Source organism: Squalius cephalus (assembly GCF_949319135.1).
Source record: "Squalius cephalus genome assembly, chromosome: 11".
Lineage (NCBI taxonomy): Eukaryota > Metazoa > Chordata > Actinopteri > Cypriniformes > Leuciscidae > Squalius > Squalius cephalus.
The window spans coordinates 23805315-23830340 of NC_137132.1; the positions used below are offsets into that span (position 1 = coordinate 23805315).

The window sequence follows — 25026 nt, forward strand, 5'->3', positions numbered from 1 at the left end:
TTCCATTGCATGGAGCCCGAATGAAACACATCATATTTCCTTTTTGTCAGTGCACTGGAAGATGGATCTCCTACCGCGAGAGCTACAATGCGAAGACATGTCTCAAGCTGGACCGGCTCCAAAAATCAAAGTGGAATAAGTGGGAAGGTGGTCACACTTGTACAAGACACCTTATCCATTTCAGCAATTACATCTAACGGTACGGCTCGATTATTGCTCAAGCCATCTGTGACTCCTCATGCTTGGTTCTGGGGGGAGCGGGGGGTAGGAAATTGGGGTAAAAGGAGTCGGGATGGAGATAGATATATTTAAACATCTTAATACTCAATTCATTCTAAAGCAAATATTAACTAAACCGTAAGAAGAGGGATGTCATCTTCAACATACCATGTTCAGATTTTTCTGAAGCGTTTTGGCCAACTCGACGGCTTCTGCTTCAGATCCTGCGATGATACACGCTGACATCGAAAGAGTCTCTGAAGGGAAAATAAAAAGAAGGTTTCAAGACTAAACAGATAAAGTACAAGAGCATTGCCAAACTGAGTATATTTGATTTAATCTTAGTCACTCTAAGTTAGCCTTGTTTGTAACCCAGTGTTGTTGGAAATGCTACTCTGAAGCTTCACAGGGTTTCATCTAAGCCAGGATTGGACCTTAGGTCAATTAGGACATTTAAGTAGCTTTTATAAATGTGCCATAGAAAAAAACATTACTGGCGTCAAAACAATGGCAGTGACATATTTTAAGATGTATCAGTGCAAGTTGCTTTCAGTTAAAACAGCTCAAACATGCATTTTAGTCTGGGACTAGATTAAGCTTTTTCTGTGAAACCGGGGGTGAGAGTGTTGGTCAGCTCAACTACAAGCTCAAAGTATTGATGCTATTTAGGAGGTCAGCATGAGTCAAACCCTAAAGAGAGGGTTTACATGGGTCTACAGGGGTCTTATCTTAAAGGTCCCATTGCATGGATTATTTTATTATTTTAGAATGTTTCCTGGGGTGCCCTTATAATGTTAGTATGTTTTTTTAGATCAAAAGTTGTTATATTTAGAAATAAAAGGCATATTTCCTAGCCTGATTTTAGCCTCTGATTTGAACGCTCTGTTTGAAGGGACGTGTCTGCTGAGAGACTTCAGTGTAAACGCCCACTGCTGTGATTGGCTGACATGCTTGCATATGAAATATTTAGCATTACATGTGGAACTCTCTCGAAAACTTTTACTATTACAGCTATTATACGCTTTTACCATTACAGCTATCGGGATTAACCAATCGTGAGAAGCTTTTTAAGTATTTAGATCTATTCCCATCACATAAAAGGTTGCAGTCATGAGCATTGAGCAGATGACAGCCTGTTGATCGCGTGAATGAAGATCTTATCATTGCAACGCAGTTTCTGCACTCTCACTAATGATTTCACCAATGCAAACATGAGGTAAGTACAGTAAGAGCTTCGTTGTGCAGTGTAACAGCGTCATTGATTTCATAACGAGTTTTGGCAAGTGTCCAGACAAACTCGCGCTGTGTGATTGACAGCTTGGGCGATTGGAAAGGGATTGTTCTTTGATCGTTTTCTGTATTAATCACAGTTTAAGTAAGATTATTTTCATCCTACTAAGAGAAACGACGTGAAGTTGATCGTTTAGTCACTGGCTTGATTTACTGATGCATAAACAGTATTGAACGACTTTGAGAGAAAGATTATCTGTCTGAACTTGAACAATTACACGTCAGAAATTCACATAACCCACTGGTTCTTCAGAGGCTCGGATGAAGGAACTAAAAAAATACTTTTGTGTTCATTTGTACATCCAAACACTGAGCAACTGCCATGCTTCGCTCGTTTACAAGCCATGATGTCTTTCGAGGAAAAACCAATATCGCGCTCGCGCAGCTCATTTTCTCATGGGCGGGCCAAATTCTTTTTGTGGGCAAAGAAGAGAAAGGGGAGGTAATCTTTCCCCTTATGACGACATAGGGGGAAGATTTCTAGATTCGCCCGTCTGAGCTTTCATTTTCTCAAAAATACCCAGGGCTTGGTTTACACCCATCAAAACGTCTAGCCACTGGGGGACCATAGGCAGGCTAGGGGAACTAATATTAAGGTCATAAAGTGAAATTTTCATGCAATGGGACCTTTAAATATCTTAAATACGACTATAAAATAATATAGTTTACTTTTACAATATAAGTAGTACTTATCTGGAACAAAAACAATGAGGTTCTAGGCAACCGCATTAAACTTGAACAAATTTCAACCACAGACAAATAACAAAACTAGAAAAAAAAATCATAATTAAATATAACTGGATTAAAACATAGTGACAAACAGAAACATTTCAATAATTTGATACAAAACTGTGTAAAAGCACTGGACTCATTTGATTGGTTCAATAATTTTCTTGAAATAAAATAATAAAATAATAAAACAAAAACAAATTTGACTGGGTCACAATGCTGTGTGTTCTTTCTTCTGAGTAAATTCCTTAAGTAACAGGATTTATTTAATGTAATAGCTCAAGCGCACAGGACTCAAATACATAAGCTTCTATCATACTGAAAGCTATCGAAGTTAATCAGAGGTCTTAGTAACAATCCTGGCATTCAAACTCAAGGATAAATGGCTTTTTCCCGACGTTTCTCCAAAGGTAAAAACAGGGATATAGTGGACTAGGCAAAAGGAAACTTTAAATACAGCCAAAGGGATACTTTATTGTAAAGACAGACATCAGAAGGGGCTAAGTGGCCCAATACTCAGCCAAGTTTAAAACATTTGAAGGCAATTTGTTGTTTTATTCCACTTAGGTTGACATTATGGAAATGGGTTACAAGCCAACACCAGCTTAATGCACTGATTGAATAGACGGGTCATAATCTTATTACCTGAGTGCATGGAAACGTTTGAACCACCAATACAATTAAACCACCACATACTGTATTTAATGGCAAAATAGAAAGTTTTGTCCACTGCTTTGATTTCTGTCCAAACCAGAGAACTGGCCCCCTGCTTGGTCAACTCATATCTTACAGGTCATAATAGGTCACTTTTGTAATTCCTCTTAAAAAGATTATTTGTATATAAAAAGACGACATGTAGACATCTTGAAATGGCGGTTTGCTTCTGTGGTTCACAGTCTCTTTTTGTATATTTACATACAATTTACTAACAGTTTGTTTTTGCCCAATGATGTCTCTAACTGTGGAAAACAACCTATTCTGACTTGCCCAGTTCAAATGTATAATCAAACAAGATCAACTCTGCAATAACAACACTGAATGGCATTATTGTATTCCCAGCAATGACTAAAATCAGTGGCCTGTGAAATATTGTTTTCTTTATTGCACAACTTAAATACAATACCTTTAATAATAGCCTCCGCAGCTGCTAGATCTCGCTTGTATGTTACCTACAAAAGAGAAACAAGTGTTATAAAACATCACATTAACGGACTGGGCAGAAATAACTGCTTGTGCTTGGTAGAAATGTGCCAAATATGACTGAATATTAGTTGTGGTCGTACACATTGTTAGGAATGATTTACGGTTTGTTCCAGTATGTATACAGTGAGGTCAAAAAAGTCTGAGAACACTATGATTATGATTCCACTTTTCATTTTGCTGACTGAACACAAACTGTTTAATTACAGTGGACTATCAGTACAACAAGTAGAAACAAAAAATATAAATGAATTTTTGAAACTATAAATTGCAGAATCTGACCTTTTTTACAGGTTTAAATGGGGAAAAAATAAAAACCGAAAAAAATGTCAATGCTGTCTCAGACTTTTGGACCCACTATTTATGGCATAAATTCTATATGCATGACAGCGAAAACGTCATATTTTTTTGTGCCTTACTTTCCACAGAGTCGGTGGTCCCTCTATGAGTTTTGCATTCGTGCTGCAGTACTGCAGGGCCAAATGTAGGCACTCCGTGCCAAACTCAAAGTCAAACTCACTGCACTGCAAAGAAGCAATCAGGACAAAATGAAACAAGAAGCCCTTCAGTTTGATAAATGCTGCATAGCAAAAAATTATTATCTTCCTCAGTATGTTTGCCTTGTTTTCCAGTACAAATATCTAAACATTCTTAAATCAAGTTGCATTTACTTGATAAGCTTGATGAAAACATTGACAAACAGCAGCATTTAACTAAATATTTTGCTAAAGAAAAAAAGCAATGCAAGGTAAATGATTATTCTTGAAATAAAATAAAATAAAATAAAATAAAACAAAGGTGCACTGCAACAAAAATTATGTTCTTCCTGAGTATTTTTGTCTCGTTTTCCAGTACAAATATCTAAACATTTTTAAATCAAGATATATTTACTTGACAAACAGCAGCATTTAACTAAATATTTTGTTACAAAAAAGCGGTGCAAGGTCAATAATTTTCTTTAAATAAAATAAAAAATAATAAAATAATAATAAAACCTGATTTGATTGGGTCAATAAGTTTTCTTGAAATAAAATTAAACAAATTAAAATAATAAAATAAAAAGATTTTTGTCTTGTTTTCCACTACAAATAAAAAAAATTCTTAAATCAACATAAATTTACTTGAGAAGCAAAATTAGAAGTCTTGTTTTAACAACAAAAATCTATAATTTTATTAATATTTTGTGACTTTAAGCTTAAAAAAGAAAAACATTTCTGCCAATGTGGTAAGAAAAATTAACTTAATTTAATGGAAATTCATTTATTTTTGATATGTTTTTCAGAAAACAAGAATACTTGCTTCTCAAGTATTTGTATCTTGATTTAAGAATGTTTAGATATTTGAACTGGAAAACAAGAGAAATACTGGGAAAGAAAAGCATTTTTTGCCGTGTGAAGTTACTGATGACGTAAATCAGAAGAATACAAACCTTCAGTCAAACACGTGTGTAGGAATTAACTTTTCAGGAAAGACTGTCTCTTACAGAAATGCATGAAGGCACGTGAAATTTCTATATTAATAAAAATGTCCATGATTCTGGAACAGTAACACGTTGAAAAAGCTGAATAGAGTCCTTGAAGCGAATCGCTCTAAGACAGCGGTTAGATTACACAACCTAAATCATGCCACCCGAGACGTCAGGGGGGCAATATCTACAGCAATATTTCATCCTGGGTGGAGGGGAGAGCTTCGCTTACAGGGCTCTGTGATTTCAAGGCAAATTAAAGGAGTAAGTCCTGCAATCATTTAACCTTTGGCATTTTTTCCCCCCTTTTCATCAACACACAGCCAGACCCTCACGGGGTTGGATGTCTCTTCTTTTGTGAAGCTCAAGCTCTCTGAGACTCAATGGGATGGCATGCTGAAATGGCATCAGTCATTTTGAGGCTACCAGAGAGAGGGTTTTGACACATGGCCGTTGGCTACATCCAAAAGCCCTCACTCAAAACACCCACCTGAAATAACCTCCATTGTAAAAAGCGTCAAACGCGCTGAATACTACATTAAAAAAGAAGTATGGACTGTCTTATGTCACGTGGTGGCAGAGTCTCATAGAAAAGTGGGTTCAAAAAGCAAGGAGAAGCGTATAAATCTTCGCAGACCCTTCACTGTTGGGGTTGGAGAAGAAAAGCCCCAGAAGAGCCGAGGTATCAGGTAACACCCAAGCGGGCTTGATATTACCCATTCTTCAGATTGCCTCATCCGCTGTATTTCTCTATGTCATGGTTTTATCTTTATTTAGAATTAATTGAGGACGGACAGCTGCGACTTGACACAGAAAACTCACGCTAATGTTCGATATCACAGCCAAAAACAACAGGACTGTGAAATCAAAGTTTTCCAGGAGCAAAAAAATTCGACACCCAAAAAATGGTCCTCTCAGGTCCTCTATAAATCTCAATGCTTCTTTTTAACATTTCTATCTGTTACTGTTATCGAAAGTTTGAAAATTACCAAAGGCTTAATCGAATCCAAAGATTACAAAATCCTACAGCAATAAACAAGGTAAAATACACTCCACCTCCATGAGAAACTTCAGTCAACATTTCTGTTAAAGCATTGTTTGAGTTGATCTTGAGATGAGATACTGTAATTTTGCAGTCAGCTATGTAACCTTGGCCAGAATAAACCATTATGATTTATTCTTCTGACACAACACACTATCATGGGAATAATAATAATACTCAAGTCAATGTGCCTTAGAGCAGAAGGTACTGTGGATTTATGCAAATCTCAGGTACAATGAACAAAAGCGGCGTATTGCTCCAAGATTTCACCACTGAGAGTTTCTTTGTCACCGTGAGGTAACTGTTGTAGTAAGCGCCAAACGCACTGGATACTACATTAAAAAAGGTCACAAAGATTATTGTGATCAAAACTCAATGAGCAGTACATAAATATAATATATATTATAATATTATTATATAATAAACTATAATGATTTATATATGTAGAGTTCAGATGCAAAAGCCTCTAAGTGCCATCGGAAATTTTCTTCTAGAATTATCGTTTTTATCAAGCTTGTATATTTAAGTTCAGTAATTTCACTTAAATGACAATTAATAGGTAATTTGCATTGCCATTTAAGTGAAATTATTGAACTTTACACAAGCTTGATAAAAATGATCATTCTAGAAAAAAATTTCAGATGGCACTTAGAGAATTTTGCATCTGAACTTTTCATATGTATATTATAAAATATTTATTTAATAAAAAAGTATTCACAAATATATTAACAAAAAAAATAAAAAAAATTGAGCTTTATGAGCAGTCCATAAATCTAATATAAATAAAAAATTAAAAAATATATAAAATAGTTATTTATATCAATATTCATATTTATATTATAAAATATTTATAAAAAAAAAAATTAAAAAAAGATATATATATATATATATATATATATAAACAAATATTAAGTTGGAAGAATATCATATTGATATTCAAAAAGCGGAAGATAAAGCTAAAATAAATTATATAATTATTTATATAAATATTTGATATTATAAAATATCTATTTTATAAAAATGTATGTTAAAAACAAATATTAAGATTGAAGAGTCTCATAGAAAATTGGGTTCGAAAAACAGCAATGCATACATAAAAAAGAATAAATATATAAAAATACTGAGATGCCCAATATTACAATAAAAGTCCCTGTGGGGATGTCAAGGTGTCCGAGGTTTGTATTATCAGAGGACGGTCAACCTTAAAGTACTTTGCACATTGAAAATAAGGTTTATGCTAAACAATAAATGTGTCTGGGTTGCTCATACCCGCTGGTAGGCCTGGAAAATAATGTCGTAAAGAAATCCTTGAGGCATTTCACTGGCTCGGTACTTGGCTCTTTCCAGCGAGTGGTCCAGGTAGCCTTCAGACGTTGTTGCAATGACCGTGGACACCAGAGGACGTATCGTGCCCGAGGCCTGAAAACAACAAGAAAGGTGGACAATAGGACAATTAAAAACATGCCTTGTGAAAATCTGTTTATTGGTTACTAAACAATGGTGCATTTGGGTCAGGCAATGAATCACTATCCTTCTCGTATTCTTATGAGCGTTTCATAAACATCTGGGTTTTGCTTTTCAGCCCTAGTCATAGCCTTGGAGGGGAGATTTAAAAGAAAAATCACAGAAATCCTGAACCTCACGTATCAAAGCCAGCAAAAACATTGCTAAAACATCTTATCCGGTTTCATGCTGTAAGGAGTAGTGCTGAGAGGTGTCAACAATATGTTTATCTTAGTGATTTATGGACATTGGAACAGCCCGCAATGCAGTCAAACCACAAATGAAGCAGGATTTCTCGTCTTCTGCTGAATTATTCTGTTCCTGATACAGATTTCAATGCGTTTACCTTGGAGGGACGGAATATTCTGTAGGTAGGGGATTCATGTTCTGTCGCATATCTAAAGAGTTATAGATATTAAAAGAGATTCTCTTTTTGGAGTTTTTACATATTTATCGTATAGGGGTAGTATTGTGAAATATTATTGATTTCCGCAATGCCGAACACGTCACAGAATTTGGCAATTTTTCTAGGGCTGTACACTTAATAAAATCACAATTCCCTGGTTTCACAGACAGGGCTAAGCCTAGTCCCAGACTAAAATGCATGTTTGAACTGTTTTAACTGAAAGCAACTTGCACTGACATATCTTAAAATATGTCACTGCCATTGTTTTGTCTCAAGATACACACCAGCAATGATTCTTTCTAAGACACGTTTATAAAAGCTACTTAACACATCACATCATACATTGTACACATAAACTCAAAAATCTTCACAACTTTTGATTTGAAGAAATTGTGACAAAAATATATTTCTATTGAAAAGAATAGTAATATATTAATAATGATAATAATAATAAAATGATTAAAACTTAAAGGAATAATCAAACTATTTTTCTTATTTGTTTACATTTTAACAGGAAATAAAAGGAATTGTTTAATGTTAATTTGATTACATTAAAAAAGATTGAATAAATTGGTAATGTTTTATGCCTCCATTTGCTTGCCACAATTTATGATGAAAAAAAAACGTATTATTTTGTTAAACTTAAATTAACACCCCAAAAAAACCGAATTAATTAATTATTAAATTGTATACATTTCATTGATTCAATCAATTATACATGCTTTTTGATTACTAATATTTAATTTAACCATAAAATCTGAGTGCAAAAAAAAATTTATGAAAAAAAATAAATTTCATTGGGCTTTATGCAATGCAGTCAAACCACAAAGGAAGCAGAATTTCCGTCTTCTGTCGAGTTATTCTGTTCCCAGTTTTAATATGTTTACCTTGGAAGGGTGGAATATTCTGTAGGTAGGGGATTCTTTTTCTGTGACATAAGGAGGTTTTTCATATTTATTATATAACAGCTTCTCAGTCAGACACATGTATCTCTGAAGCCTGCATCAGGAATTCTCCTTCAACAGCTTAAGGTGAACTGACTTTCACTCAGTCCATAAATTTGACAGGCATTTGGACCGTGGTACAGCAGATTATGAGGGGAGTGTTCAGATAGTGAAGACATTCATAACCGCAAACATTTCAGGGAGTGAATTAACTTTTGTATAATTTACTTCATGTTGGGGTTGTTTATAGCGTAGTTATATTTTGGGCAAAAAATTAACATCTTTTATTTTTTTTGTTTTCAAACCACTGTTAATGCAAAACTACTAAACTAGATTGGAAAGCATTGATAATATATATTTTAAAAAAGCTCCAACCACACTGTTCATCATGTTAAAAAAATAAAAATGCCCTGTTTTGTAACACAATATGGATAAAGAAGAGAGAACAAACCCCTTGCTCTTTAGCTGCTAGGGTGATTTTCAGCAGAAGATCTTCTTCCACAAAGGGACGTACGGCATCATGGATGATGACCACTTTTGGTTTAGGGGTCAATGAGTCAGTAGTGTTACTGAAGGCCTGGAGTCCGTTGAAGATAGACCTGTGTCTGGTGGTTCCCCCATGGACTACTTTTACCTTTGTGTGATTAAATTTCTGGACAATATTCAGCATTAAGTCATGATTCTCCTTAGCAACCACAACGACAACATTTCCAATCCATGATAATCTGTTAAGAAAATACAGATAGAACAGGTTTAATTTGTCTAGTTTTTAAAAAAGACAAAACAACATAATCGCTGTGACAATGGAGTAAGACAGGGAACAAATTGTATGTTATGCTGCAGTAAGCAGTGTTATTTTAGTATTTTTTTATGAGTACTACATTCTAACATGCTAATCTTTTGCCGTGCTGTTTTTTTGCATACTATAGGGTATGGAAAAACGGGACAGAGACAACTGTAATTTAATATCTTAAGCTGCTTTTTAAGGTGATATCTGTCATATAGTCTGGACGTTTAAATGTAATATTCCCCCTAAAAAAATGAATTACAGCAGCTCTAAGTTGTTGCTTTTGTCCTTGAAAATTGAAGTGACAGCTTTTTAAATATGAAACTCACAGCTAACTTTTACAACACAGTGCAATTTATTAAATATGCCAAGTCAATGTCAAGTGCTTTTAGCCTTTCCCAAGTTCTGCAGCATCTGCAGATGTTCTTAATAAGGATTGAAAAGGCTGTTCTGGCCACGATCTACATGCAGTAAAGTTAACGTTAGGTGTCCTTGGACTGCTGCCTGTTTACTTGGGAGGAAAAAAAGTCCTATTGTCAAACTAATGGACGTAATTGTGACAGGCATAATGATTTATTGTTATGCTGTTTTCAACTGCTGAATACAAACAAGATGTCAAGTATTTAAGTTAATAAAATCAGTTTCGTGTGCTCACGGACACGGAATGTCCAGTCTCACCTCTCAAAGGCTTGAATCGTGTAGCTTATCAGAGGTCTGTTAAGAATGGTGCAGAATTGTTTCGGTGTGGGCAGTCCCATCCTCTCTCCGGAGCCTCCGGCGGGCAGAACTACAGCTACCGGGAAATCCACCGCCGCACGGCCGAGCCGGTCCTCGCTCCCCTCGGCGTCACGTGTGAGCATACAGCGGGGATCCAGAGGCCTGTCGGAGGAAGAATAGCGCTCTTGCTGCATTTCTCCAGGGTTTTAATAAGTTCCTCACTTGCAGCAACCGTATTCATGGAAATAACCTGTTAACCGGTTTTCCGCATTCTATGGGCGGGTGGTTAGCGGGGTTTGAGCTGTGTTTCGCGGCAGTAACGTTGCCGCTTTCCCGCGGGTCCTCAACATCAGACTGAGCCTTTCATCCACTCATCATGAGACTGCTGTGAACTGATATCATTGTAGCATCATTCGATCTTTGTTAAAATCATATTCCGAATCAAAATACATATGCACAAGTGGTCAAACATTTTTAATTGACAATAACATTCCTTTTGTCACTTTTTAGGCTATTTTATGTTATGACTTGTCAGAATGACTATAGGCTATAGTTCACATTAAAACACTTAATAACGTGTTACTAATATATATATTTTTTTTACTAGTATCTATTCGATTAATACTTGGAAAACTAAATTTGAATAGTTACTTACAGATAAATAAATAATAAATAGTAGTAAGCAGTGTTGGGGGAAGTTTTTTTTTAAGTAGTGCATTACAATGTACAACTAATTACGTTACTTAGTTACTTTTATGGAAAGTAGCCTACTTCGTTGCGTTATTTTTGCGTTACTTTTTCTCACCTGGGCTGGGCTTGCTTGTTTAGTATTTTAATTTTAAAAAGTTATATTTTTGGCAAATGTAAAGGCCCTTTCACACTAAATGTGAAATGAAAAAGACTCTGGCTGAAGGAAATGCAAATGTCAATATATGGGAAGGTCAATAAATGGTAAAACAAAGTAACTTGTGTTACTTATTAGAAAAAGTAAGTCAGATATTTTGTTGTAAATTTAAAAGTAATATGTTACTTTACTCGTTACTTTAAAAAGTAATCTGATTACGTAACTCAAGTTAGGCTACTTGTAATGCGTTACCCTCAACACTGGTAGTACGTAATGAATTTATAGCCTACTCTGGTCACTATTGAAAAAGAACTAAACTAAAAATAATAACTAGTAACAAAATACTATTAACTAAAATGAGTTAATAATTCACTCATAACAAAAAAATAGATAGGCCTACTAACTTGTTTTGAAAGTTAATTGAAAGTTGTCATAGAGTCTGATGATTGGCTGCTAATGATTGGCAGCTAGTGATTATGTAAATTGTTAAATCTTGTCTGTTCACCCTGCCTTGTCTTTATTTGCACATGAAAGAGGCACATGAAATATTATTCTTAATTACTATTATTTATCATTTTCAATATTTTTAGAATGGATTTTGTCACCTGTTCCTCAGTTTCCTCAGTAAGCATGTTAGTGGTACATCGGTCCATTCATTCAAACATGTATTGAATTAATGGACTATTATAGTTCAGTTAATAGGCATAATAGAAGTTGATAATGTGTCACCTCATCCAGAGATCAAAATTATTATACTGAGACATTTTCAGATGTTTTCAATTTAATGCTTTTACACCATAATAGCCAATATGAGCATTGTCACTAGTGCAATATCTTGTCTGAATAATGCTTGCACAAACTAAAAATGTTTCAAAGTCGAGGCAAAATATATTACATCAGCTTATACTGTACGTCACAATATTGTATTTTTCTAACACAAAAAGGTCCTGCAAAACAATTAATTACACAAACAAATGCATATGTATATGTACAGACATTTAATTTACATGTAGCTATGCATTTCTCGAGTTTGAGAATTGCTCTTCTTGTTGCTGAACACAAAGACATACCCCCGGTTTCACAGACAAGGCTTAAATCCAGTCCCAGACTAAAATGCATGTTTGAACTGTTTGAACTAAAAGCAACTTGCACTGACATATCTTATAATATGCCGGTGCCATTGTTTTGTCTCAATATGCACACCAGTAATGTTTTTTTTCTAAGGCACATTTATAATGTCCTAATTGAACTAAAGCCTAATCCTGGCTTAATCTAAACCCTGTCTGTGAAACCAGGCCTTAAAGTATATACTACAGCAAGTGATTACCACACATGTCAATCAGTGATGACAAAAACTATTAGAATCACAGGCATGTTTCTAATTTTTGTAATGCAATATGCATTTGTCATTGTCTATATCTTTCGACACAGGGTCACATGGGCTGCATGTTGATTGTGATTAAGTTGGTGATGAGATTTAGTCTTTTTTTTCTCCTGCTTCCAAAGACTGCAGTTTCACAGTGAACTCAGAGCCCTGCACTTGCTCACAAAGGCAGCACGAAGAAAGTTCAGTGCTCTTGTGAGCTGACGTCACAAGCTCTCTCGTTCATACTGAGTTCATTTAAATGGGAAAATCGAGTAGCTCAGTCTGAGCAGAGACTCGTTTAGCTTTCCGTCCCAGTGCCCCCCTTTTTTTTTTGCTTTTTTAACTGGGTATGAGCGTATCCCTCAGACTTGACTCCCGATTCGTTGTGCTGCCGTGTGTATCTTTTGCATTTGCAGGAGGTCACCACTGTGATCTTGTAGGTCCTGCTGCTGCCATCCTGGCACTGCAGCTGAATCCGTTGGGTCCGGGTCTTGTCGTTCACGCAGCGCCAGTCCTGACTGTTTCGGCGGTTCCAGAACTTCCTATTGTATCCACCGATCCAGTTGGGCAGCATCTGAGCAGGAAGACACTGTCCCGTGCACACCAGTTCTTTAACAGGGTTAATGCTGGTGCACTGGCCGTCTGAGATGTACTTGGTGGATCGCAGCTCTCTGCAGCCGACTGGGACTCGTTCTGTAACACAAAGTGAAAAAAGAACATAAAGTCGGCATGAAACGCAAGTCTTTTCTTCCCTATTGTGACATATCCAAGTGAAACAGCTTCTCAAACAAGAAAAAATGTAGGGCGGGTCTTCATTTTGTCCACAGGGAACTGATTGGATGGTTGTGGTTTGCTATTGGTCGATCTTATGTGAGTGACAGGTTGTCCCACCCTCGCGCCATTAAACACGTCATCCGAGAAAAGAAGACATGTCATTGCAATAGGCAGGGGAAGTTATTTTGATTAAAGATACTCTCTAAATCTTTAAAGATCAATGAAGAAAGACTTCAGGATGTAGGATTGGTGTTGTTCTAAAGTGTTCCTTCATGGTTTGTGAGCAGACATAAACAACAGTTGTGTGGATGATATGCTTTGTTTGCTTTATTTCAACCCATTTCTGAACTGAGCGGAAATGGCTTAATGTACAGATGAATGACGACCCTGAGCCTCTTATTGTCAGATTTCGCCGGTGCTGCTGGCTATACTGTCAGCATTGTTCTGCCTCAGAGCAGTGCCTCTTGTCAGTGTAACCCAAGCCAGAATCCATTCACACAGCAGCAACACACCACAGTTACAATGTAACCCCCCCCCCCCCCCCCCCCCTCTCTCTCTCTCTCTCTGTGACAGGACGTGATGAATGGGGATCGGAGGGACATTTTCATCCTACCCACTTCAAGTTACGGTCATTCAAAATAAACAGGGGTCCCCCTGGAGACTAACTGAAAATATGAGCTGCACCTCCACTCTTCCACTCTGACAGGATTCGCTCAGCACACATTGTTGTATCTCTGCTGCCCGGTGTGGTTGTGAGCCAAGAGACTATGTAATAATCCATATATAACCCTAAAAGGCATGGATAGCTTTCCCCCTTAAAATGTAGAGAAACTATTGATTGTATATAATTAATAGATAGCGTTACTGTTTATGTTGTCTGTAATAGGCTGTTTAATGGTGGGTTTCACTGTGACAATTACCCTATATTGTGTGACAACATGCCCCACTGGGTCAGTATGCGTTAACTAAAATAACTTTTTTTCCTGGGCGACAACGGTGGAAGATGGGCAAGGTATAGTCTACACAAAAATGTACTGTCAGTCATAAACTTCAGCAGAAGTCTGTTTACTTTCTATTTTTTTAGGACTATATGCATGAGCAAATAAATATAAGAATATTTAGTTCACATGATCAAAGACAAAGTAATGTAAAAGTAAATCAGTCTATGTGCAAAACATTGGATATATATTAGCCTAAATATTTGTGTAGCCTAGCCATTTTTTTAGGTTTGAAACATTTATTTAAAATTCATTTAAATTGAGTTTAGCTGACTTTAATTCATAATGGGACAATATTTCAATAGTAACCTGAAATGTATATCTTGAAGAGCTATTTCTACCTAATTTAACCCATAAAAAATAGTAATTAATGTAGGATATTAGATTGATGATGTAAAATAATAATTTTGTTTTGAATAAAAATGACATGTTTTTAGGTTACAATTTCTTTCAGTGTAACTATTGCTGCTACCAAATGAAGATTCAAAAGGCATTTCTTTAAATCAACCATAATTGTCACTTTCCATAGAGAAATGTCACTAAAACTGGTTTATTATAGGCTAAAAAGTTAATTCTGAATGGAACATCAGAACAATCTCTTTAGACGCCATTTCTTAAAAAGAAAGGCTGCGATTAAATGAATAACCACTAATAAAACCAAGTGTGATGTGTAGCGAGGCGCGTGCGCTCACCTCTCTCGTGCGCTGTGAAGCCTCTTCCACCGGTGCGCGCGCGATTCAGAGACGCGTTGCTCTGAGTATCCTCAACGGGACTGACCACATGAGAGTAGAAAATCTCCGTAGCATCATTCTTCAAAGTCAGACCACTCCTTATGAAGAAGCAAAATAAAAACATGAAATTGCACGATTCGGGTGCGTTTATATACATGGTGATGTGAAATAACCCTCAGCCAGTGGAGAGATGCTCCTGGAATCTGAGTGATTCTCACTCACTATCATGTCTTGGGTTATATATACAGTCAGTGTAGGCTATATATACACGCTCCCGCCTCCAGATTTGGCAAAGGCTCAGGTGAGCGGAATGATAAAACAAGCGTCTCTCCTCTAAACCACACCCAGTCAAACGCTCGACCCTGTGAGGTGCTCCAACATCTGGAGTCAAATGAATGGTTACTGGACTCCCCGAGAGCCCCTAATTCACTTAGAGATGTTTGTGCTGTTAAACACTCAACACTTTATGTAAGCAAACTCTGTGCATGATTTTTTTAAAGAGTGTTGCAAGCAATCTGCCCACACTGTGAAATTAGCCTAGGAAAAGTGACTGAGAAAACACTATTTCCTCATTTAAACAGCAATTAATCAACAATAATCTGTTTGGCAAGTTGATTCGATCTGTTTATTGAAAATGAGGTGAAAACGACTTTCCCTGTGGCAAAGACGATATTGACTGACTGATTAATTGTTTGACTGATTGATTACTTATTGAATACTGCTGAAGGCTAATGCGAACTTTACTGTTAGGTAGACACTATTTCTATGGAAAGCCACTCATTAACATATATATTTTGCATACAGGTTGACTTTGAAAATGAAAACTGTGAAATAAAATAGAAAATAAAATGAAACGTTACATTTTAATTTGAATTGTGTCACTATTATTGCGTGAGCATTAATACAAATATTTGTAAAAACTGCTGTTTCTTGCACGTTTGCCTTTTCATTGTAATATTGGCAGTCTTGCCTCGAGATAGTGGTGAAAATGAAATGTCCAATCACCAAATACATTTTATTTTTCAATTTGACAGGGATGATGCATTAGTCACTGTAAAAAAAAGTATTATTTTTTACAGTTCTCTATAATGAAATGGTTAATCTGGTTTTAGTTTTCATTTTTATTATTTAATTGATTTATTTAAAATTGTCAGGAAATGCCTTCTACTTATTTCATGATAAACATTTAAAACTATAGTATGATGATCACTGGTCTTTAATAAAATAACGATAGATAGATATATCTATTTTATAATAATAAAAAAAATTAAATGATCTCCACTTTTTGGCCGTCTAATTAAATAATTAAGAGTTAAGAAAAGACATGCCTCTACCTGAATTTGCATAACCTATTATTCTAATAGCCTATAACATACCAAAGGAAGTAATGAAAACCATAGACATAATAGACCTGCCATAAACTTGTGCCTCACGTGGTGGAGGCTTAACAACATTTTAAAGGAAAGGCCTGCCACCTCATGGACAAGCAAAGACAAGAAAAGCAACCAAAGGTTAGAAAATGTCACCCTAGACAGCTAAATTGTGCTTTAAAGTTCCCATGACGCTGTCAGCGTGCGCGTTTCCTGTGCTGTCAGGGGTGCGCGTGCGCGCTCAGAATTGCTGAGCTGTGATTGGTCATCAATTGATTTCTGTGAAAATCACAGGAAAATCAAGATCATGCGTTGGATTAAGCGTGACACCGATTTGACCCACCTATCAAATAGCCTATAAATAGCATGAGATGTAGACAGAAAAACATCGAACATGTTTACATTTTATAATTGTTATTTTATGCATATTATATTTCCCTTTTCATGTTTCTCGTTCATTTCCCATGCACTATAAGAGGGTTGAGTTACGTTCCTGGTTAATCAAGTTTCCCCATGCTGAGATGTGTGAAGCTCAACAATAACAAGGTTAGATTGCCTGACTCTTTGGTGTGATTAGGCCTACTTTTTAAAGCTTTCAAATATGTTCAAGAGCAAGGGGTCAGATCCAAAGAGCTAACTGCAGTTTGACAGAACTTTACCTGCAAAACAATAACATTCTCTCCATTTCAGGTCAGAGATGTAAGTTTGCATGTGTTATTGTAACTCCCCTTGTTCCTGTCTGCCATGCACACACACACATGCACTCATAGGCACCACTGAGACACCTGGCCTGTCTGCGTGTGAAGTGTCTAGAGGAGACTGTGACGGAGCTGAAGAACATGCAGGACCTCCACACTCTCTGTGAGAACCTGAGACCACCATCTCTCTCTTAAGTGCATCTACCATCGTATTTCCTTATAAAGACTACAGTATAAACATTGCTTGATATTTAAAGGTTAAAGTAACAGCTAATCAAGGTTTTAAACATGTAAACACTGCTCTGAGATCAGTTCTTATCCCATTCATAGACTCTTGAAAATAACGGTTCTTTATTGGCATCATCCATGAAGTTTCTGCACAAATTGTTCTATAGAGGAAAATATATATATATATTTTTGATTATTAAAATGTTAATTATTATTAAATTATTACTATTATTAAAACCATGGTTCTTTTATGAAAGCTTCTTTGCCAAACCCCAAATGTTTCTTGGCATCATTGTAAAACCCCACTTTTGGAAGCCTTATTTTCATGGCAACCAAACACAAATCAGCCGAAGATGGAAGATTCTTTGCAGTCTTTGTATTAAGTGTCATTTCAGACAATAATGCATCTTTTGTTAATGTTTCGGCTTTATATCTGAACCCCTTCTCACAAGATCCTGAAATACGCCGATACGTCATTTGCCATCTGTGCAGTTTTTAGATTGAAAAGGTTGGCATCCATAAACATAAACTTCGAAAATTATAACATCACCAAAACATATCTGAAAATGATGTAAAATGGATGGATGGCTGTTTTAAGCAAATTACACCATTATGCATTTGGACACTGGTTAAGACAAGATGAGTTTTTTTTTCATTGCTGAAAAATTTCTGACAATTTCTTCTAGTATTTTAAGATTGTTTGTTTTAGTTGCAGGTCAGCACGGCTCAAGGAAGAGGTGTACAGCGTTAGTGTTGCAGTGATGGAGTATTTCATATTTTTAATGTTTTCAACTACAGCAAATGTATCACAGGAGTTGACTTTATATGTTTTCTTTAGCAGCCGTTCTGGTCTAGAAAATCCCTCAGTGGCCAAGTCCATCATGCAGCTCTCCATTATGAACCGGTACAAACACGTCTCAGCGGAAACATCTATGACTCGAGCATACTGTCAAACTTAGATGATCTCCAGACCCCTGCCGCCACTCTTGTTCGCATGATAAAACATTTGACAAGCCCAAGTGTTTTAAATCAATGAAAAACAGCTCTTACAGTGTCATTTCAATCTCAATAAACATTGTCAAGACTAATGTGCGCGTTTAAGTTATGTTTCTTAAACAGATGTAGTAGGTGACATCTGATATTTGACATATGTTCATCAGAAAACATGTGAGCTAATAGTTTATCCCTTAAAGATGGAAAATAGATTTATTTGCTTTGTGAAACATGGTATTTCAATATCAGATGTCTCCAAAAATAACTTCTCCATTTAAATTTTATCCTTTTCCATAACAACAGACTAAGAAATTTAAGGCATAGGCAACAATATATTACAATCTTTCCTAAAGCAAATCCTAAATTACACACGCATGATTTTCACATACATAAATACATATATTTTTCCAACATAAATGTAAAAAGACTATTTAAAAAAAAAAAAAAAAAAAAAAATCACTAGTAGACCTTTCATCCTGTGCATTTGTGTGGCAAAGCTTTTGGTGGTTTTTGCCCTACATGATGTGCTTCAGAAGAGCATCCTCTACAAGAACCATGAAGAAACCTCTGGCTGATGTTGCGGACGTGCTCTCTTCTGTCTTAGATGGGTCTTCACTGATGATAATGATGGTTGCTGGGTTGAAACGGAGAGTCGTTGTGATTCAGTCTGCAGTAACAGAGACTGTCTCAGAGTTAATGTCCTCGGTTTGGTTATCTGAAGAGCTGTTGGTCTCACTCTGACTGATGGAGAGCTCCTTCAAAGTGCCGGTCGTCTCCTCCAATGCCTGATCATCCTCAGCTATGCGTGAGAAAAGAAACGAGCTTGATTCACACAGATGACTTCACATCACTCTAAGCGAGATTATCTCAATATTCTTTCAACAACAAAAAAGAAACTGGAAAGCCTTCTATAACTTGTTCGTTCATGGCACTATGTTTCTCCTGGTTTCCACGTTAGCGCTGTTTGATCTGATATGGTTTATAATAGTGAAAATGTAAAAACTCTGTCATGGAAACTATGTACAAACCTTAATTAAACAATTTAATTATCAATTAAAGAGGAATTTATACATGCATGATATTAAGCTGTGGCTGTTTGGAAAATGGATGGATGGATCATAATTGCTTTAGTTGTGGGCGCCATCTTCTGGTCAGACGCGGGAATTCATTCAGCGTGCAACTCTGCCAGTGCGTTATGGCCATTCTCTAGCAGCTGAGTGTATATCGATTGTGCACTCGTTATTGTGGTGCATTGTGGGATTAAATGAGTTCACTCGATAACATCCACTATGGATTCTGACACCACTACAAATGACTGTCCCCTCAAATAATGTCCTGTTTAAGGGTATAGGGGGCGATTTCGGACAAAGCAAAATGAATCAAAAACATACAGTGTAGCTTGCTTTCCGAAACAAATAACTCTTTTAATTAGATTCTTTTTAGTGAACCAAAACCTCACAGCATGAACAGTGTAGCTAGATTCTTGAAACTAATGACTCTTATGATTTAGTTATTTTAGTGAATCAAAACCATGGCTTAGAGTGTTAAAAGTGTAGCTTGATTCCTGAAACGAATGACTCTTATGATTTGGTTCTTTATAGTGAATCAAAACCTTACAGCTTGATTACTAAAAAGAATGACTCATATGTCTTTATCTCATTACATGAAATTCAGCCCGCAAGCTCACAACTTGTTCGAAATATAATTTCTTCTTGCTAAATAATGGCAGAGCAGGAAATTATAGGTGCATGCCTAAAGAATATGGTATTACCATGGTACGACTCCCAAAAAACATAATACCATTGTACTTGCATAAGTGTCACAGTAAAGCAATACAAATTTGATTTGGATACCTTTGGCCTGTTTCTGTAGTCGTGATGCTGAATCAGCTTCATGTTTCTCTCTCTGCTCCTGTAACATCTTACAGACCTTCTTATGGCTGAACCAGTGCAGCTTCTGACAGGCCTGGCCACAGTAGATCACCTGAACATATTCACAGATTTAAGTAAGCACCTCAGGAAACCAAAATAATTTGGTTGAATAAACCTGATATTTACCATTTTGCAGATGGAGCATCTTTTCTCTGCCCCTTTCTCACCACAGGATGTGCAGAAGTCCGCGTCCATGAAGCCCACCTGCCCCGTGATGGCCTGGGTGAGCACTGACAGAGCGGTGGGGTCACTTCCCTGTCGGAAAAGGACTGGTGAGGCTTCCATACGTGGAATATGGTTCAGTCTTTCTAGCTGAAGCTACGTTTCCATCATTTTATTTCAATCCCATTATCTTAGACATGAGCAAATAGAGGTCACTGTTACTCACAATTTCCACTGGAGCGATACTCCGGACCAGCTGCTGCAGTAATGTGGCATCACAGTATGGAAATTTCCTAATGCACTCCCGGAGGAACTTCTCCTGGAATACCGGGAAGCCGTCACTGTCTCGCCCTTTCACAAGACTGAGAAGAGATATCGGAGTTACTTTACAGATCAAAAGAGGGCCTTTAAGTTTGTGGGTGTTAAATTTTTTTTATTTTTCAGTGTCACAGAAATTTTAAAAGAACATTTGAAATAATTTTACTGTCACATTTAATTTAATGCATTCTTGTTGACTAAAAGTAATAATTTCTTACTTACATTACAGAAACCTTTGAACAGTGATGTATATCTAATATTCTACCTCTTGATGAGGCCATCAAGCTTGTCCTGGCGATCTTTCAGGAAAGAGCCACATTTCTGCAGCACACAGCTGAGGTAGTGCATCTTCATGGCCAACACTTCATTCATATCCTGCTGTTTGATGCACTTCTCACAGATCAGCTCCAGAACCTGGAAGACACAAGAGGACTTTACACACTTGAAATAGTTAACCCTGGGTCAATTAAAACCCCGGGTTTAACAGAATCCTTTACCCGTTGTTAACAATTAATCCTGGGTATTACACTGACGTTTCACACTGTACATTCCTAAACCCTGGGTTAACGTTCTTATTTGCATATTTGCTGTGTCAGTGTCATTGATTGGATGAAAGCAGCACACGACCTGCTCTAGCATTGCGCGTAATCATATTAAACATTGTCGACAGTAGAGTTTTTTTCTTTTCAGACTATTAAGGTAAAAATTAAGCAATATATTTTCCGCCATTTCCCCCTCAAAAGTTAAAACGACTGTTTATAACACGACACGCAGTGTTTCCGTGACTGTCCAAAGAACATGAGGCACGCATTCATTTCATGCTGCACACGTTTGACACTGCAAAAGTGGCACTAACCCTGCTCCAGAACAGGGTTTCATAACACAGGGGGGAAAGCAGTGATACCCTGCTTCTAAATTACAAGTGTGAAACGTTCCTTTACTCTGGGTTCACTTTGGGTTTAGAAGAACGATGATAACCCGGGGTTAAGCGCGGTGTGAAAAGCTATTAAGATGGTGCTGAAGTTGGGTCAGGTTTCAGTTCAATCAAGTTTATTGTAATGAATCTCAGCTCTGAGCATAATGCATTAACATGCAACTGACCTTGCGACACTTCTCAAGTGCTTCCACATCCATCAACAGAGGGTTTTCTTTCACCACCATCACTATCTGCAGCATTACAAAACACAACAACATATAGTCTTAACAGGATGAATTATGTTTTGGCTATAGTCACTGGTTTGACCATTTTAAAAAATGAGACTGCTTTTTATCAGTATCATAATTGTCAGGTTTAGAAAAAGACCATATTGCAGCATGTTAGCTTTTCAAGTTAGATTTCTGGGCTTTTCTCCCTTTATTTTGATAGGACAGTACAGAGATAGACAAAAAACAACAGGAGAGAGAGGGAGGAAAAGACCGGGAAAGGCCCATAAGCTGAGACTCAAACTTGGGTCGCCTGAGGCGCAGCAGAACTATATGTCACAAGGATATGGATCAGACAAAAAAACTACCTTCACTGGGTTGAGGTTGGTACTCATGATAATTTTGTGTAGCGGTCCAGCGAGTTTAGAAGGGAGTTTTGGTTCCTTTTCCAGCCCCTGTGGTTTTGTGTAGTAATCCAACCTCGCACGGGAGAAGAAGTTATTGATAACTGTCACACAGTCGTGCTGCCCTGAAAAAGATGTAATCTCATTTAATCTTCACATTTGGAAACCAAAAAAGAACACTCTCTCAGAATATGGAAAAATACCATTCAAACATTTGGGGCCAGTAAGAATTTTTTAATGAATATTATTTTTCAACAAGGAGACAAATGATTTCAACATTGATAGAAATAAGTGTTTCTTGAGCAGCAAATCATCATATTAGAGTGATTTCTGAAGGATCACGTGACACTGAAGACTGGAGTAATGATGCTGAAAATACAGCTTTTTGCCAGGAATTACATTTTAAAATAAATTAAAATAGAAAACAGTTATTTTAAATTGTAATATTTCTGTATTTCTGATCAAATAAATGCAGCCTTGCTGAGCATGAGAGACTTGTTTTCCCCATAATGCCAAATTTTGTGGCATACCTACAAAAGCAGCCATTTGTGCTGCTGTTCTGCCGACTGAGTTCACTGCATCCGTCTCGGCTCCAGCATCCAACATCATCCAGGTGATATCTGTCTTTCCTGTTCAACACAATGGATATGACATACTGTATTGTCATACTGTATTACTGGCATAAAATATATTTCAGGACACATTAAGGCCCTGATATACTCACAGCGAAGTTCTTTTTCGTTCTTCGTTTAGGGGTAAAAAGTAGTTTGAAATACCTTTGCAGCGATATATTGTTAGTGAACATTTAGCCCCTCCATATATTGTATAACATATTGTTAGCCCCTCTACCCCATTAGACGTCCAGAGAGGACTTTGACTCTGGAGTGAGCACCACTTGAAGTTTTCTGGAAAGTTCGCTTTTGCAAGCTGTTTCAAACTCCCATAACGAACTCCGAACGAACTTCGTTTTGACATGATTTTGTTCAAAATTACGTCACACCAGCTCATACTTCGATTTCGCTTGACGTATATCAGGACCTTTATGGTCAAATTGACAATACTAGCACAAAAAGAATTTAGTAATTGTGTTTAGACCTGAGAGTCCTGCAAACATGAGTGCGGTGTATCCGTGTTCATGTTCGTTGCAGTTGACGTCAGCTCCGTGCTGTAGCAGAAGCTTGCACATGTCTGCCTTGCCCTTATATGCAGCGTGCATGAGAGGGGTCATGCCATACTGAAGAAGAAATGCACACAATCGAAACAGCATTAACCGCATATAGCATGTTCACATATATTTGATTATGGTGTGTAGAGAGAAACCCTGATAACTCCCAAAAGCACTCAAAACAATAACCTGTAAGTGCAATCGCTATCCAACAAGTAATTGGTTCATAATAATTTTTTTTTTTCGATTGTTTGTTTTCAGCTCCAACAGAAGGACACATAGGCTAATAAAAGAAGGGCCAAACAACCATTTCCAGGCAGCTGCTTTGAAAGCCCACAAGTGTCAGCAACATCTGATTTCGACAGATGTCCAAATCAAAGTCACTTTACAAGTACTGTTTCAAGTATTGGCAAATAACTGCCACTAACAGAGAGGAGAATAAAACAATGTTTTAAATGTTATTATAATTATTATAATGTATAACAACACTTCTTTACCTCATCCAGACAGTTCACCCTGACATCTTTGGATCCAAGCAGTCTGGAGGCTTCTTGCACATTACCTACAAATGGTCAAACACAGTGATCAGACAGTGACCGACCTAGAGAATTATTTATATACATAAATCACTATTAATACATCAACAATTATACATAAGAGCCACACTGTAAATGTAATGCTCAATGATCATGATATATTTCCATTGAGAAAAACATAAGTCTAAATGATATAATAATGAATACTTAGAATAAAATAATAATAAAAGTGATTTTACTGGTACAGATACGTATTTGTCGTAAACTGTACTTTAAATATTATAATCTATACAGTATAACTGAATACATATGCAAGTTTTTAAAATGTAACACATCAAAGAGTAATTTATAAGCACAGAGAGAAAGCATTCCGTATGCATCCATTGCTTGCAGAGTTTTGTAAACGATATTATAATTTTCCGAACTGGTAATTGTGCTAATCTGCAGTTAGCCTGTTAGCGTCATGCTATCATTACCTGCAGCAATAACCAGAAGAAGCTCTTTCTCTGTGTCGGTCAGGTCTCCTTTCTTTGGTGCAGACATTATTATAATCAAAGTGACGCTTTTGGTCTTAATAAGCAATATGTAAGTTAACTGTGACTGATATGACAGCTTTGTTCTACTACTCTGATTGATCCACAGACTGAGAGACTGACTGGCACTGACGGGTTAATGGGTTACTGTCTGCAAACGGACTGAACCAACTGCAACAAATAAGCAGGGGGCGTAATAAGTGTCGTCTTCGGTGTGTTTTTAGGATAGTTTAAATATATATATTTATTGTAGTAAAACACGCTTTAGAGTACAAAATTTATGTGATTTTACTAGGTATGGGAGTAGTAAAATGCCATTTGTATATGTTTAGCAATGTGTGTACCTCCCCCCCCATGGTGTTTCGATCCTAGAACTTTAATTCTGTACATTGATATAATTTATTTTTCAAAATAAGAGCGATATTAGCGTAAATGTGTCGCATAAATATTCATTTTACTAGAACTATGGGTGCAATACATTACAATTATATTAAATGAAGATATATAAAAAAAAAAAAAAAATCCCACCA

The 25026-nt window shown here is 36.6% G+C and overlaps 3 protein-coding genes and 1 long non-coding RNA gene across 4 annotated transcripts in view; 1 reads left to right on the forward strand and 3 right to left on the reverse strand.

The window, feature by feature from the left end:
• crppa (CDP-L-ribitol pyrophosphorylase A) overlaps positions 1-10699 on the reverse strand; it is a 31693-nt gene extending 20994 nt beyond the window's left edge. Inside the window, exons 1-6 of the mRNA XM_079886145.1 lie at positions 10264-10699; positions 9250-9523; positions 7215-7364; positions 3858-3962; positions 3362-3407; positions 388-476 (exon numbers count right to left, since the gene is read on the reverse strand). Of these exons, the coding sequence (XP_079742271.1) occupies positions 388-476; positions 3362-3407; positions 3858-3962; positions 7215-7364; positions 9250-9523; positions 10264-10496 (897 nt within the window). The 5' untranslated portion in view covers positions 10497-10699. The remainder of the gene's footprint in view (positions 1-387; positions 477-3361; positions 3408-3857; positions 3963-7214; positions 7365-9249; positions 9524-10263) is intronic.
• Positions 10700-11859: 1160 nt separating this feature from the next.
• sostdc1a (sclerostin domain containing 1a) lies at positions 11860-15253 on the reverse strand. Its single transcript, XM_079887056.1, has 2 exons — positions 14977-15253; positions 11860-13205 (listed from the first exon to the last, which is right to left on the reverse strand). Exons 1-2 carry the CDS (start codon positions 15170-15172, stop codon positions 12811-12813), a joined length of 591 nt encoding a protein of 196 aa, XP_079743182.1. The 5' UTR covers positions 15173-15253; the 3' UTR covers positions 11860-12810.
• Positions 15254-17170: 1917 nt separating this feature from the next.
• Positions 17171-18226, forward strand: LOC307167177. The gene is made up of 3 exons (XR_013822742.1): positions 17171-17246; positions 18021-18057; positions 18150-18226. It is a non-coding gene; the product is annotated as an uncharacterized lncRNA (long non-coding RNA).
• On the reverse strand, positions 18004-24651 carry ankmy2a (ankyrin repeat and MYND domain containing 2a). Its single transcript, XM_079886146.1, has 11 exons — positions 24440-24651; positions 23925-23989; positions 23358-23496; positions 22793-22891; positions 22227-22387; positions 21817-21882; positions 20981-21129; positions 20624-20759; positions 20362-20490; positions 20158-20287; positions 18004-19103 (listed from the first exon to the last, which is right to left on the reverse strand). Exons 1-11 carry the CDS (start codon positions 24504-24506, stop codon positions 18967-18969), a joined length of 1278 nt encoding a protein of 425 aa, XP_079742272.1. The 5' UTR covers positions 24507-24651; the 3' UTR covers positions 18004-18966.
• Between the last annotated feature and the right edge of the window lie 375 nt (positions 24652-25026).